Source organism: Fusarium subglutinans (assembly GCF_013396075.1).
Source record: "Fusarium subglutinans strain NRRL 66333 chromosome Unknown NRRL66333_c0000018, whole genome shotgun sequence".
NCBI lineage: Eukaryota > Fungi > Ascomycota > Sordariomycetes > Hypocreales > Nectriaceae > Fusarium > Fusarium subglutinans.
Genome location: NW_023502081.1, coordinates 276,594 through 291,361, shown reverse-complemented (window position 1 = coordinate 291,361; position 14,768 = coordinate 276,594). Strand labels below are relative to the sequence as shown.

Here is a 14,768-nt window from a genome sequence, read left to right as displayed (position 1 = left end):
ACTTGTGAGGGTGAAGACAAGATATGACTACGGCCGCAAAAGATGAGTCAATAAATTTGAGGAGAGCTCCGTACAGAAATGAGTCTATTTATAAAGAGTCTGATCAAATTTATATAATTCTAGGTATAGACAATGAGGTGATATCCATCAATCGCTGCAACCTCAGAAGCCCCTCTCTATCTCACAGCGGTCCCTGCGCCACCCCGGCTCCCCACGTCCTAACCTCTACACAGTAACTACCACTTAACTTAGCACCACCAAGCTTCAGGTCAAGTCAAGTCAACCCAACCCAACTCCCGCCAACTCCACCCACCTACTTTCAATCAACGTCACCTCACTATCATTCCTCTCACATCGCTACAACATTCAATCCTCAACCTCGCCCTGATCAAAAGCCCGCAACCGCCATCTCACACATTGGCCCCGCAATGACGGCCATGGAACAGCAACAAGACGACTTCTCCAACGTCTCGTGGAGTGAGCACGTCCACGACCAGACATCCCGCACTATTCCTCCCGCTGAAGAGCCAGGCCATGATATGAATGCGCCCGGCACCGGTCTGGAGATAGATGCCCCGTCATTGGGGAATGAGGTCCTGGAGTGCACTGTTGGAACGCCCATCAAGGAAAATGACGGCACCAAGGATGCTTTTGTCTCGTATCTCATCACCACAAACGTACGCACCATCTACCACTGTATCATGCGCTCATACTAACCATTGCAGTCGACATTCTCGGCCTTCCAGCGCTCAACTACAACTGTCCGCCGCCGCTTCACAGACTTCGTATTCCTCTACAAACAGCTCACCCGCGACTATCCCGCCGCTGCCGTGCCCCCTCTGCCTGACAAGCAACGTATGGAATATGTCCGCGGTGACCGCTTCGGCTCTGACTTTACCATCCGTCGCGCCCACTCCCTCCAGCGCTTTCTGAACCGACTGTCCCTCCATCCTACCTTGCGCCGCGCGCCCATCCTGCACACGTTCCTCGAGAGCCCTGATTGGAATGCTACCATGCGCAGCCGCGGTGCGCGAGCTAGCTCTGCGAGTGATCCTGGATCTGCGGGGGTGTTTGACAACTTTGCTGATACCTTCATCAATGCGTTTACGAAGCTGCACCGCCCGGATCGTCGGTTCCTTGAGGTCAAGGAGAAGAGCGATAAGCTTGATGATGATCTTGGTCATATTGAGAAGGTTATTGCTCGGGTTGCTAGGCGAGAGACAGATTTGGAGGTGGACTTGCGAGATCTCGCAGAGCAGTTCCAAAAGCTCATCCCGCTTGAACCCCATGTCGAACCCGCAGTTCACGGCTTCTCCGCTTCCATCGAAGACACAGCGACTCATCTACGGAAACTCAAAGACGTCACCGACCAAGACTACCTCGGCTCACTGCGCGACATGCAGGCTTACTCCATCGCCCTCAAGAACCTCCTCAAAGCCCGCGAGCAGAAACAGCTCGACTACGAACAACTCACCGAATATCTCAACAAGTCCACCACAGAGCGTGACACCCTGCAGTCGGGACATCACGGAGGTTCAGGCGCCGGAAGCTTTCTGCGCGCCAAGATCGAAGACGTGCGCGGCGTAGATCACGAGCAAGCACGTCGTGAGCGCACGCGCAAGTTAGAGCTCCGCGTCGAAGAGCTGACCCACGAGGTTGAGAGCGCTCGCAAGACGAGCGACATGTTTGACGATGAGGTTGTCAAGGAGGTTGCTGATTTCGAGCGCATCAAGAGGATCGAGATGAAGAGCCAGCTGGGAGGTCTTGCGGATGCGCATATTGAGTTCTACGGTGAGGTTGCTAGCATTTGGGAAAAGTACGTCCAGGAGATGGAGAAGGAGGGTATTGTGAGTACGTAGAGGAAAGCGGGGGATTCAAGTTCTATTCGGCGTTTGTTGGGATATGGCGTTTAGGTTCTTTAGACGATGATGAGGACGACGAAGTAGCTCGTTTAGAAGAAAGACATTCATGGCAATAGCACAGCCGGGACTCATAAACGAAGGGCATTGTAGTCTCACGAGTGAGTATGACTTTGAAGAATTGGTGTTTGATTCAAGAATCACCTCATGTTTCAGTCTTGACATTTTGGACCAAACGCCATCCAAGGTCTATTGACAAAGGCACAATATACCAACATAGATAAGACAAATCACAAAAACTCCGCTAATCCATGCAAAAAAGCACCCAAATAGCTTGCTACGATGCCCAAGTCATGCATCAACGCCCGCCCAAAGGTCTTGTCTCGCCCTTCTCATCATCACTACTCTCCTCCTCACTCTCCTCATCGCTGTCACTGTCCTCTCCCACAGCGTAATGCTGCGTATCATCGCCAGCCAATCTATCACGAGATTGCTCGCGGTCGTCTCTGTAGTCCTCGAACTGCTCATCATCGCTACCCTCAGCAAAAGCATCGTACAGTTCTCCGCCACGAGTCCTGCGGGCCTTGCCGCCAGCGGCCTTTTCGCCGGCTCGGAGACCCTCAGCCTCTTCTTCGTCGATGAGTTCGAATTCGTAGTTGTTGTGGGAAGTGTTGCGGAGACGGCGGCGACGGGCGATCCAGAAGTAGATGCCTAGACCGATGCAGAAGGCTGCGATGAGACCGACTGCGCCATAGATCCAGATCTGTGCTTTCTTGGAGGCGCCGAAGGTGGGGAGCCAAGAGACCCAGGATGATGAAGCTGTAGTCGATTCCTCGGCAGACTCTTGCGTGCTTGAGGGCTTTTCCTCTTCGGTGTTTGTAGGTCGAGCGGGCTTGTTGGGTCGTTCAGGATGGTCGGTAGGATGTTCGATGAGAGTAGGCTTAGTGACAGGAGGGGCTGAGGTTGTAGTAGCAGCAATTGTTGTGGTAGACACAATCTTATCGTGGTCCTTGTCGTCGTCTGCGTTAGGCATGGGTAACAGAGTTGCCTTGTCTCCCTCGATGGCTTCACCCCATAGCTTCAGGCGCCAGTCGGTGAAGCTGCCCTTGAATGAGTTCTTCTCAGTGTCGCGGACAACGATGGTCCACTTGCCGACACCACTTTCACCCCTACATCAAGTCAGAATGAGTAGATCAAGGTTAGCAGGAATACATACCAGTGAGCAACACTCATGAAAGTCCAGTCGATATATCCTTCCTCCTTGGCATCGCCTCGTCGCGCGACCGCGAGATGGCTGACCACATTGTCAGGGCTGATCAAGTCAACGCTCAGGTCACCACGTCGAGTGTGCTCAACGTTCATAGTAACAGTAATGTGCTCAACACGAGCGAGGTTAGATTCCTTGAGCATGTCCTCGGTAACTTCGAGCGTCACACTCAAACCATCTCGGCCCTCGGGGATCGACTTCTTGACATGAACCCAAGGAGAGAAATACCATGACTGTGGCTTGACCAGCGACCAATCCTTGGCTCGCTCGACCAAAGCCCAAGAATCAATCTTTCCATAACCGAAAACGTGGCTGAACTTCTTGCCAATCGTGGTATTCTGCTGGTTGGATTCGTCACCTTCAATCGGAATAGCAGTGTCCATGGCGATGTATTGCAAGTCTCTCCATGTGAGCTCAGGGCGAACCTGAAGCGCCAGAGCAAAGATACCGGCAGCAAGAGGCGCGGCAGCGGAAGTACCACCGTGAGCCTTGTAACAGCTGTTCTTTCCAACATCGGTTGTGTGCTGAATGAGTTAGTTAACATTCTAGACAAGGACAATATTGAACTTACAATAGCATCCCCGCTTCCACTGCTGTATGTAACAACCAACTGAGCAGAACACTCTTCGGCGTAGTAAGGATGTTGTCCAGTGCGGTCAACAGCACCAATGGTAATACTGTAGATGGAGTTGGTGTATCCATCAAAGTTGCAGTTGTCACCCTGACCGGCACCATTACCACTGGCAAAAACGTAGATGGAACCAAGACCACGACGTCCCTTTTGGATCGCCTTGAGCATAGCTCTTCGAATAACCACATCAGGTGCCTCCATCGTTTGACCATCATCAGACGGACCCCATGAGCAAGAGTAGATATGGTTGTCGTCGTATTTGTACATCATGGCTTCCGCTTCGTCGGCGTCACTGATGAGCTTGCTAAGAATTCGGAGACCGGCGACCTTGGCGTCATACGCGACACCAATACCACAGACATCATTGCGAGCAGCTGCCACTTCGCCAGCGCAGCGGGTACCGTGTCGATCCTCGTCCAAAACAGGAGCAGGTTCGGGGTCGTTGTCGTTGAAGTCCCAGGAGCCAGCGGCGAAGTAGTTGGGCTTGAGATCGTCGCTATGCATATCAAGACCGTCGTCAATCACGGCCACAGTAACGTTCTTCCCAGTGATACCATCCAGCCAAAGACCAGTGACATTGACATCGTGGCCAACTTGGGTGGGGTTCAATAGATGCCACTGTTCCTTGAAGATAGGATCCTGAATGTCCAGCTCCTTCATAATCGACGCCTGATATTTACTCATCAGGTCTCGAGCTTCCACAGGTGATTCGCGGCGTCCGAGTTGGGGAACATAGCCTTTTGGCGGTGGGGGAATCTCTCGCTTGAACAGGTGCTGTCGTGCTTGTTGCTTCTTTGACAAAAGAATACCATCAACCGGGTCAGAACCTCCCAGATCTCGCTTCCTTCTCTTTCGCTCTGTGATTTCTCTCTTCACAATATCGTGTTCGGCCTTGCGGGCGCGGAAAACATGGTGGTCATCAAGCGCACCAAGCTGGCCCTCGTGGGCAAATCCGAGTCTACTAGCGACTTGGTCGGGCGTCGTTGTCGTATCGAGATGGAGGACATAATAATCGTTTAATGCGTAATCTCGTGCCGGTCTGGAGCCATGAGCCAGAGCCGTAAAGCCGGCGAGGCTTAACAACGAAGCAATCTTCATGATGCGCGGAAGGAAAAAGAAACCTTGCAGCGCAAGGGGAGGTGCGAGAGGTCGAGAAGCTGTTTAACACATCCAGAGAAGCGCTATCGAACGGAGCGAGAACTGGAGCAAACGGAGAGGTCAGCTTCGATGTTGAGAGAGCGAAAATTGAATGGCGGCGACAGCGACGGGGGGTTGCCACGCGGAAGTCTATATTCGTGGTGGCTAAGGGGATCAAGAATGCAAAGTAAGGCTCCTACGTTTTCGTACCACCAGCGTAAGATTGTCGGCGCAGGTTGCACAGCTTATGCTGGTCGGGAAGAACGGTTTCTTATTATCGTACCTCGAAAATGCAACACAGTCGATCAAGATTTTCGCAGAAGCTGGGACGCTTGGAAAAAGGTTTAAGGAGGGAACAAAGAGATGGGGTTGGGATGCTCTCGTGGTGATGCGTGGCCTCGAACGCTACTGGGGAGGTACCACCTAAAGTTCCTGACAAAAATAGGGGACCTGCACTGGAGCGGCTGGTGGTGCGTGGCCTAGAAGGGGGGCCTGGGGGGGATCAGTCCGCTAGGGACACACGGCCACTTACTGGATATGCTCCTAGCTGCGCCACAGTGGACATCTCATGGACCAGTTCCATTGCAATGTAACGCAAAGTATCACGTTTTTAGTTTTCGCATTTTGCTTTGAGACGAGATCTGCAAATCTTAGCACCCAGAGAAATGCTCTAAAATATTGAATTCTCTGAACATACCAGTCTCTGCTGTTTTGTAATTATAGCATGCATTTATTCTCCTGCATATTGCACTGCCCAGGCATCATCATCATCATCTCATCCCAAACGCCACAGCTCCGCCACTCTTGACAGATCTCAAACACTCAGACACAAGATTAGACCAGATCTGGCTCCGTGCGTATCATCCTCCATCAAAACCGCACTTCAATAAGCGGCTCAATAGAGGCACGGTCCCTGAAACTTTGAGGAATTCGCGTCAAGAATGTGGTTGCCAAGCAATAAATTAAACATTTCTTAAAATGAAGTCTAACACCGGAACTCGCTCTAACAGATCTCATTCCATAGTCTATCGCCCCAACGCCATTTCTAAAGCCAACCCGTCCGTTTTTAAATCGTTATATGTGCACTCATAGTGACTCCTCTTTGTGAATCTCAATGCTTGGCGGTGCTCCTGTGAGAGCCTTGCACTGAGCGTACACTACGAACTGAGCGCCGACGAGACCGCATGTCATGACGAGACGAGGTCCCAGTCCAGTGAGAAGTAATCGCTTGGGTCCGAACTCTTTCGCAAGTTGGAACATGCGACTTGTCGCGCCCTGGCTCTTATCACCAGCGCCCTTGTTGATGGCTGATAAGAGGGTATCGGCAGGGTGAGAGAGAATGGCGGCAGCAGCACCGGCGGTAATACCAGACGTAAGCTCTACTCCAGTTGACTCGAGCTGCGTGAGCTTCTCCTTTCGCTCGGGGCCCATTGCACGGTAGATGACCTCGTTGACAGCCTCATGAACAGAGAATTGACCGACAGCAAAGGGAATCTGTTTGAACAGCAGAGGAACAAAGCCAGAGTAGAAGCCCTTAAAGCCTTCCTCACGCGCCATTCTTGTGAAGCCCGAAAGTAAACCATCGGCATATCCTCTCTGCGAAACAAGTCGAATTCGCGTAGCCTCGAGCGGGCACAGAAGAATATCAGCAAAGAATTCGGCTGATGCACTGGCAGTGAGGTAGACGCCCGTTCGGTGATCGACAGCCTTCTCAGGACCTCCAAGCATAGTGATGTACTTCTTCTTGAAGAACTCGTAGCCAGCGAACTTGGCACCACCCTGTACGAGGTAGCCCACTGCAGTTGGACCGAAGCCAGTCAGAAGCGCCGAAGCACCCTCCTTGGCGACGATACTGCGACCGGCTGAGAGCATGTTGTATCCCTTCAAGGCATCGTCGACCTGGATTCGTGTCTTGACAACATCAATTGGCGTGACGGCCTGTATCTTGTCAGCTTTCGATTGTGAGCATGTGAAGCATGCCACTTACACCGTGAGTAGACGTCGCAGCGAGGGCGCCTGCGCCAAAGAACTTGACATAATCGCTGATGGTGAAGTTGGGCACTTCCGACTGTTTCGTAGCCATGGTGAATGTCGCTCAATTACTGTGCTCGCTGCTCCAAAGCTGTGTTGCGTAGAATGCGCGTTTGTTGTGTTTTATGTTTCTCGCTGGAATGATGACGTCGTTCCTCATGTTCCGTAGCTACCGAGGAGCCAAGCTTGATCTTGCAGCCGGTTTTGCCGTCATCGGTCCGCTTTGACGCTTTTGGGCGTTTTCTAGCTTGCTTTACGAGAATTGCGTCGATAAGGGCAATCATGCAGCTGAGTTTTGTTATCTATTCTTTAACAAGTAGGATTTTCTTATTTGCAGTCGGTCATCTCGGGCTTTTACAGCTGGTATCCTTTAGCCTGCGTCTTTGCTTGGCTCCCGTGAGACCCTCCATCGACGGCCCGGATTTGAGGTGGGGTCATCGGCACCGACATGGCATCGGCGTCAGGATATAAACGCGACGGCGAGTGACATCACATCAGAATCCCGCGGGGTTACCATGGAATTGCGATGTCGCTATTCAGCTGCATTGTCCGTTTCGTTGACATTCGTTGATTGGCTCTTCCTCCCTGTGTGCTATTCCCGACTGCTCCGGGCGGCCAATGCATCTTATCAATGAAGAATGCCTGAAACCGGATGAAATCGCGAATATTTATTTATAGCTGACGCAGAGATAAAACACCACGGCATCAATTGGACCATATCCGATGTTTAGAGACAACAAGAGCTGAACTAAAAGTTGTGTAGCCATTCTGTCCACCACCAACTGTAGCGAGGCCTGTAGGGTACCTTGGTCAAAACTACAGGTCCATATCTTATTTGATGTAAGTCATGTTAAGGACAGCAAACAACTTGGGGTGTTGCCCGACTTCACAATGCTTTTGTCCCTAAGAGACTGCGGTATATCGATCTTCTGGGACACGCTCCGATTGACCTCACGAGGTCCTGGTGGTGCACAATCCTGACAAACGGCTGGCTTGCGTGCCACCGGTCTGCTCATTGGATGCAATGGTACTCGAAAAGGACTAAGTCAAAAAGAAGACTCCCTTGTCCCAGTGCTAGCAAATATCCTTCATCATTTGAACTCTTGATACGCCGGCCTGCGTGATAACATCGAACGGTATTCTCTGCACTTTGGCTCGCATGGCCTTGTTATACAATTTTCTCAATGGAGTACTTTCAAGGCAAGATGGCCGAGCGGTCTAAGGCGCTGTGTTCAGGTTCGATTCGAACTAGTAACGATTCGCAGTCTCGAAAGGGGCCTGGGTTCGAATCCCAGTCTTGTCATTTTTGCAATTCCATACTACTTGACCTTTCTTTTACATCACTGATAGAACTGCTGAATTACGTCTCTTCACCACCTTACCTTTTGGTTGAAACATGTCGGGGTAAAAATAAAGTAGCCTTAGATACCTTATAGTGCAGATAGTTGTTGTCTTGTACTTAATGACTGTAATAAGTTAAGAAAGTTATTGACTGAAACACATCTTCTTGTCATGGCCTTCTGCAGTCTTCTGGCTTTGACAGCTTCTAAGGGGCCAATATCGTGGTCTATATACACTGTCTTTAAATACAGATTTGCTATAGTCTTGCTTTAGACGAGAGGAGCCATAATACCGCCTTACAATCTGCTTCTTTGTCACCCTATTGCCTCTGCGTTATTCGCAGTAACTTTGTGCTCAGCATCTCCTTGATTATGAAAAACAAAAAGAGCGGCCTGCTCACTCTTGGCTGATTGCTTCAGTCTAGTGCGTTCGGAGCAGGTTGCAGTGCATGAGAAAACCACTCTGGACGGATTTCTCAACATCCGAAAGCACCGTCTATTATCTGCGCAATGCCTTGAGTATAGGATATGAAGTAGCATCTAATATACCTCAAGTTTCCCCTCTCCGGCTATCTAGAGGCGGTTATGTTCGGGCCAAGGCTGTTCGTGATGTCGATATTGGTTGAGATGTTGAAAACATACGATATCCAGCCTCCGGAAAACAACGTCCAGATGTAAAGGCAGAAAACACGGAGATAAATAAAACAACTGTTTCGTCATAGACATGTGAAGTCGTCAACCTGTCTCAAAACGGCATTCAGGACTTATAAAGAGCCAGACTGGCCAGATTCAGCAGGTCGGATAGTTCCACGGCAAGCAAACCGACCAATGATACAACACCCCCTCAGACAATACCGCCAAAGTCATGCGATAATAGATGCTAGACGCGGGGAAGTTGTAAGATTTAGTGTAGCATCACATAGAGCCTCGTAAGTTTAGGGTACCGTCTGGAAATGCACCACCGGTCTGGGGAAACTCGAGGCGAGAATATCCCGGATCCCGGAGATGTAAAGTGAGAATGAAGTGTTGGGCTTCCATCAGCTGGTTCTAGAGTTTGGGGGTGAGGCAACTGACGTAGACAGATGCTGTCACAAGACTGAGCCTATCGGTGGGCGCCGTGGCTGAGAATCACACGGTTTTTGAAGCCTTGGCAGTTTAGCTTTTACACGATAAACACTTCATATTTTGACCATGAAACTTGCAAATGAGCCGATATAGTACTCTGCAAACAACTATGGTGTTTTCAGAATTGTATCACAACGGCATTGTAATTATGCCGAAGCTACGGGGTATTTCTCCAGAGTTTCGAGTCTGGGGTCGAGCTACGGGCCCCCGATAATGCCCGACATGGGTGGCCCGGCTCTTGTCATTGTCACGGCACACCAAATGGTGATCATCGAACCACCGGCAGTCATAACGTGTGATGCTGTAAAGCCAAGGACGGAAAACGAGGACAAATAGCATTATGTCGATAATTATATAATGTTCGTTCATTTCCAATTCGGTATCTCATCATCAGCACTCACAATTGAGAACACGACCAAACAAGATACTTTACAATCCACGCTTCAACAAGACCATTACAATAAAGCATAACAACCATCAAAATGCTTCCCGCTGCCACTTCCGCTCACATCGCTCCCAAGTCAGTATCTCCACCTTGACCAATCCCTTGTTTCATGCTAACAAGCCATCAAGGGTCATCCCCATCGTCTTGACCGTTGGAGGCGCTACAGTTGCTGGCCGCTCGCTGAGCCGTCAATACAACCGGGACACGACAATTCGGGCGCAACCTACACAACGAACTCAACCTCAACCTCGATCGAGATACTTCGAGCTGGTTCTTGAGTCTGTTTTCGCATAAATACTTTACTTTGCTGGACAAAGGGAATGGATGATTCATGACGGGCGGCGCATTTAACTGAGGCATATTTATCAGCCATTTGGAGTTTTTGCTTTACGAATAAATACTTATTCAATCATCTCTACCTAAACACCCAAGTGATCATTGCCTTGAATTCATATCGGACCCTTGAAGATCGCATTTTGATCTGTCCGCCGAATGATAACACAGTCGTCGGCGAAATGCCGCTCAGTAGAAGTTTGCCGATGTTAAGCTTATTCCTCCAGTAGTTCTGCCCCAGATCATTCATTATTCCCCGAGATAACAACGGCCGCCAACCTCTCCATTTCCACCATTTATTTAGCTCAATCATATGGAGTACTCTACAATTCCATCTTTTAGCTCAATCCTACCATTCAAATTCCCAGCATGAACCCAGCATTACTCCATCACGCCAAGCCGGTTTACGGACAGTGTTCAAGCTAATACCGGCTTCATGCTTCCCTACTGAGTAATTGAGCAGCGATCACGTGCAGACCATGAAGCTATAGATACACTTGTAAACCGCGATACCACTTATGCGCTCTTTTCCTCCTCGTGCCTTTTCTCGCGGCAAAAATCATGTTCAACTACGCTACGATTGCGGCTACGCTTTGGCTGGCCTGTCCGGCCTCAGCGAGCTATGCCTTCTATGTTGGCAAGAACCTCACTCAAGATGGGAGTGTCATCGTCGGAGGCACTGGAGAAGAAGTTTCTAGCCATTGGCTTCAGCTCTTCCCGGCGCGTGACCATCCTCCCAACTCGACAATTACTGTTGGCGTCACCAAAGATGCTGTGTATCCTGGAGAGCTCATTCAGATTCCGCAAGTGAACCATACGTTTCGATACATGAGTATGGAGTACTCTGACTTTGAGGGTTTCCCTGCGCCGTTGACGAATGGAGGCTTGAATGAGAAGGGTGTAACGGTTCGTGATGTCTGGGCTGATAATCGGGATGAGTTGCTGGAGATGACGCCGAATCCTCAGCGTGGTGTACAGTACAGCGACTTTGCTCGCATTGTTATGGAGAGAGCTAGCAGTGCTCGTGAAGGCGTTGAAATCATTGGAGACTTGATGGCGAAGTATGGCGAAGCGACATATGGCGGTAACTCTCACCTCATCGCTGATAAGGACGAGGGCTGGGTTGTTTGGGAGATGGCTGGGGGCAAGAAGCTCTGGGCTGCTCAGCGTCTTGGTCCGAACGATGTCAAGGTCCTTTACCCTGGATACATCGAGGATTTTCCTGCCGACTTCAGGAACAACCCCGATTATGCTGGCTCAGACAACATTGTGTCATTCGCTGTTGAGCAGGGCTGGTGGAACAAGACTTCCGGCAAACCGTTCAACATCTTTGACGTGTATGGTCCTCAGGATCCTCGATACAAGGCTCGTGATGGAGGCTACAAATTCATGTCGCAGGCTGCTCTGGAAAACGCCACTCTTGCGATGGTTCCTGTGACCGAAGCCAAGATGATGGAGAGAGTGCGCGATCCTCGCATAGCAGATGATGAAGCTGGCTACGGACAAGTTGTTAGCCTACACGATGGAATCGACCGAGATATGCTGCGGATTTGGAACGCCCCGGCCACTTCTGTCGCTGCACCTTTCGTCCCATGGTGGCTAGGCGTCAAGTCCGTCCCTCCAGAGTTTGGCGAACATCGATATTTGACGACCGGTGCTTCGAGCAGCTTCCTCAACCCAGACTATCAACTGCAAGAAGCTTCCGAGTTTGCTGGCCGCATCTTCAAGCGGGTGTTGTACTACATGTGCTCAGACCCCAACAAATACCATCCCATAGTAACGGAGATGTTTGAGAATTTTGAGAGCGCTTCACGCATCCAGGTTGAAGGTTGGGTGGAAAAGACAGCCTTGACCATGATCAAGCAGGGAGATCGAAAGGCAGCCCAGAGCCTATTGACGTACTACTCTCATACTCGTGCAGCTGAGGCTCTTGAAGTTGGACATACGTTGAACAATGCTTTGGATGGATATATCAAGTTGACAGGAAAGTGGCGTGGCCCCAAGGGCGATCAGATCAATGATAGTGGTGAGGGTAACGAGACGGTCAATTGTCTTGTCGGATTTGACCCAGACAAGCCTAGATATCTCCAAGGCAACAACTAGATGCTCGGAAATAAGTAGTGAATTGAAATAAGTCTTCCGCCTACAAATGCCTCAGCCCAGCGTATCCCAGGTGAAGCATATCACAAATCCATTGTAACCGGCAAAAGTGGATCTGTTCCGCCTGTATCACGCCGCATCACCGACCTATCGACCCGCTCCGGATACATAAAATCGGTAGGTAGTCCCCCCGAGCTCCCCGATATCACCAAAGCGACCTTCTCGGAAAGCAGACCATGCTTGGTCTCGGACCTCGGAAGCACGCCGCCCCGGATTATATAAACCCCGCAGAACCTAGCCTAGTTCCAACTTCCCCAGATTCGGCACGCGCCAACCAGACGCCAAACATTACTCTTCAACTTAGATGGAGTCGGAATTGACGACACGGCCCGCCAAGATGTCGAAACGAAGCTGGTCCGAGGCCGAGAATGGTGAGAATCAGTTCCCGCCGCAGATCTCGAGGAAAGTCAAGGCTTGTACGGCGTGTCGAAGACAGAAGGTATGGAGTGCAAGTGGTGTGATGGAGTGTTGCTGATGATGAGTAGATTAAGTGCTTGATTGATGAGAATGGACCGCCTTGTCGACGATGTGCGGAGAAGGGACTTGGTTGTGTATTGGGGAAGAATCTACAGACGATTCTCGATGAAAAGTCACAGTACAGTAACTCCCCATCTATGACAATTCATCTTATCAATAGTCTCAAGATTCACTCAAGACGTGGTTTCAGACCTCTCTGACATGCACAATTTCCTCAAACAAGTCGCCGGGAGACTTGACCTAGACTTACCACCACTCCGCTCATTCTCCGGATCAGCAGAAGGACCAAAAGACGAATCACCAAGCCTGTCAAACAAGGGCCATCACGTTCCCTCACGCGACAACTCGCCAAAGCTCATGCCAGAAGACGATGATGTTCCATACGCGCCTATTCACTCACTATATACCCTTACGAAACTACGCGCTCTTCGGTCACCGGATGACATGAATTCGCAGCAGAATCCAGGCATGGAAGATGTGATTACGAAACGTCTCATATCCTTAGCCGACGCAGAACGACTTTTCAACTTTTACAGAAAACGTCTTGATCCTTATATCTACCTTATAGGCTGTCCATACGAAACGATGCAAGAATGTCGACAGAAGAGCCAATTTCTTCTCGTAGCGGTCCTCACAGTAGCAGCTCTCCACGACTCAACAGCAGATTACATCTACCCCGTGATAAGCTCCGAATTCCGCAGACTCTTCGAGACGTCAATATTCGAAAGGCGGCTAAGTCGCGATTATCTCCGCGCCCTGTGTATCGGGTGCTACTGGCTTAGCGACCTATCATGGATGCTATCAGGCCACGCGATACGAAGAGCAGCTGAATTCGACCTTCACAACAGCTACGACAGAGCTATTGAAAAATCTAGTACCGAGGACGCGCAGTGCGCGAGGATCTGGTACATACTCTGTGTTTGCGACCAGCAGCTCGCGACGCAGTATGGGAGGCCTTCGATAGTGCAGGAAGATCCTTCGACGCAGGGAGCTACGGATTTCTTGCATTGCGCTGTTTCGCATGAGGAGGATAGAAGGTTGTTGAGTCAAGTGACTGTTGTGAGTATTTTGAGGAGTATTCGGGAGTTGTTTACTGCGAATAAGGGGAAGCCGATACCAAGGCTGCATCTGAACCATATTTCGCATTTCAGGATACAACTTGATCAATGGTTCGCTTTCTGGACAGATCAAGTACAAGGTAACTCACTCGGCTCACTCAATGCATCAGAATATCGGAGCTAACGTGTATCAGAACGCTGGCCTGGCATCGGAGGCTTCCCAAGAAAAGGCATCATCCTCCACTACAACTTCGCCCAACTGTACCTATACTCCCACGTCTTCCGCGGCCTCTCAAAAGACGAACACATCCCTCACTACTTCCTCGACTGTGCTCTGAACGGCATAACAGCAGCAACAACAATCATCGATAAATTCGTTAACGACCCCGACGTAGCCCTCGGCATCGTCGGGATGCCATCATACGTCCACTCCATGACAGCATTCGCATCCATGTTTCTAACCAAAGTCGCGACAAAATACCATGATCTCATCGAACGAGATAAAGTGTATGAACTAATCATGGGGTTGGTTCAGCAGTTTAGGTCACAACCAGCTGGGAAGTGGCATCTGGCGAATCTCATGACCGGTGGGCTTGAGAGGATGGCGCAGACGCTCAAGTTGGAGATCCCAGGGGACATGGGACCGCCGTTGGGTGTTGAGATGGAACAGAATGTTGATGCGGGGATATCGGGTGTTTCAGGGGTTGACGCTTTCTTCCCTGACTTACCGGGCGATTTCTTTTTCAACTATGACATGAGCTTTGAGATGTCTGCCCCTTTGTAGACTTAGGAGTTGTATGTATATGTAACATGCCGTTGTCAAATCTGGAAGGATTAGAAAGTCAAGCTGCCGAGCATGGTCTCCAAAAGCATTACATACCGAAGAACTCATATGAAACGAGCGT

General features: G+C 50.2%; 6 protein-coding genes across 6 annotated transcripts; 4 read left to right on the top strand and 2 right to left on the bottom strand.

Moving 5' to 3' along the window:
* Nucleotides 1-437: 437 nt before the first annotated feature.
* On the top strand, nt 438-1,859 carry FSUBG_2110 (sorting nexin-4; the record flags this gene model as incomplete). Its single annotated transcript, XM_036679850.1, has 2 exons — nt 438-677; nt 726-1,859. 2 exons carry the CDS (start codon nt 438-440, stop codon nt 1,857-1,859), a joined length of 1,374 nt encoding a protein of 457 aa, XP_036542386.1.
* Nucleotides 1,860-2,217: 358 nt separating this feature from the next.
* FSUBG_2109 (protease kex1) lies at nt 2,218-4,855 on the bottom strand (the record flags this gene model as incomplete). Its single annotated transcript, XM_036679848.1, has 3 exons — nt 2,218-3,028; nt 3,076-3,650; nt 3,698-4,855. The coding sequence occupies 3 exons, from the start codon at nt 4,853-4,855 to the stop codon at nt 2,218-2,220; spliced, it is 2,544 nt and encodes an 847-aa protein (XP_036542385.1).
* Nucleotides 4,856-5,980: 1,125 nt separating this feature from the next.
* On the bottom strand, nt 5,981-6,977 carry FSUBG_2108 (phosphate transport MIR1; the record flags this gene model as incomplete). The annotated part of the gene is made up of 2 exons (XM_036679847.1): nt 5,981-6,832; nt 6,882-6,977. The coding sequence occupies 2 exons, from the start codon at nt 6,975-6,977 to the stop codon at nt 5,981-5,983; spliced, it is 948 nt and encodes a 315-aa protein (XP_036542384.1).
* Nucleotides 6,978-9,872: 2,895 nt separating this feature from the next.
* Nucleotides 9,873-10,129, top strand: FSUBG_2107 (uncharacterized protein; the record flags this gene model as incomplete). The annotated part of the gene is made up of 2 exons (XM_036679846.1): nt 9,873-9,910; nt 9,964-10,129. 2 exons carry the CDS (start codon nt 9,873-9,875, stop codon nt 10,127-10,129), a joined length of 204 nt encoding a protein of 67 aa, XP_036542383.1.
* A 600-nt stretch (nt 10,130-10,729) lies between these two features.
* On the top strand, nt 10,730-12,271 carry FSUBG_2106 (uncharacterized protein; the record flags this gene model as incomplete). The annotated part of the gene is made up of 1 exon (XM_036679845.1): nt 10,730-12,271. The coding sequence occupies one exon, from the start codon at nt 10,730-10,732 to the stop codon at nt 12,269-12,271; it is 1,542 nt and encodes a 513-aa protein (XP_036542382.1).
* A 735-nt stretch (nt 12,272-13,006) lies between these two features.
* Nucleotides 13,007-14,647, top strand: FSUBG_2105 (transcriptional activator of proteases prtT; the record flags this gene model as incomplete). Its single annotated transcript, XM_036679844.1, has 2 exons — nt 13,007-14,003; nt 14,058-14,647. The coding sequence occupies 2 exons, from the start codon at nt 13,007-13,009 to the stop codon at nt 14,645-14,647; spliced, it is 1,587 nt and encodes a 528-aa protein (XP_036542381.1).
* Nucleotides 14,648-14,768: the final 121 nt, after the last annotated feature.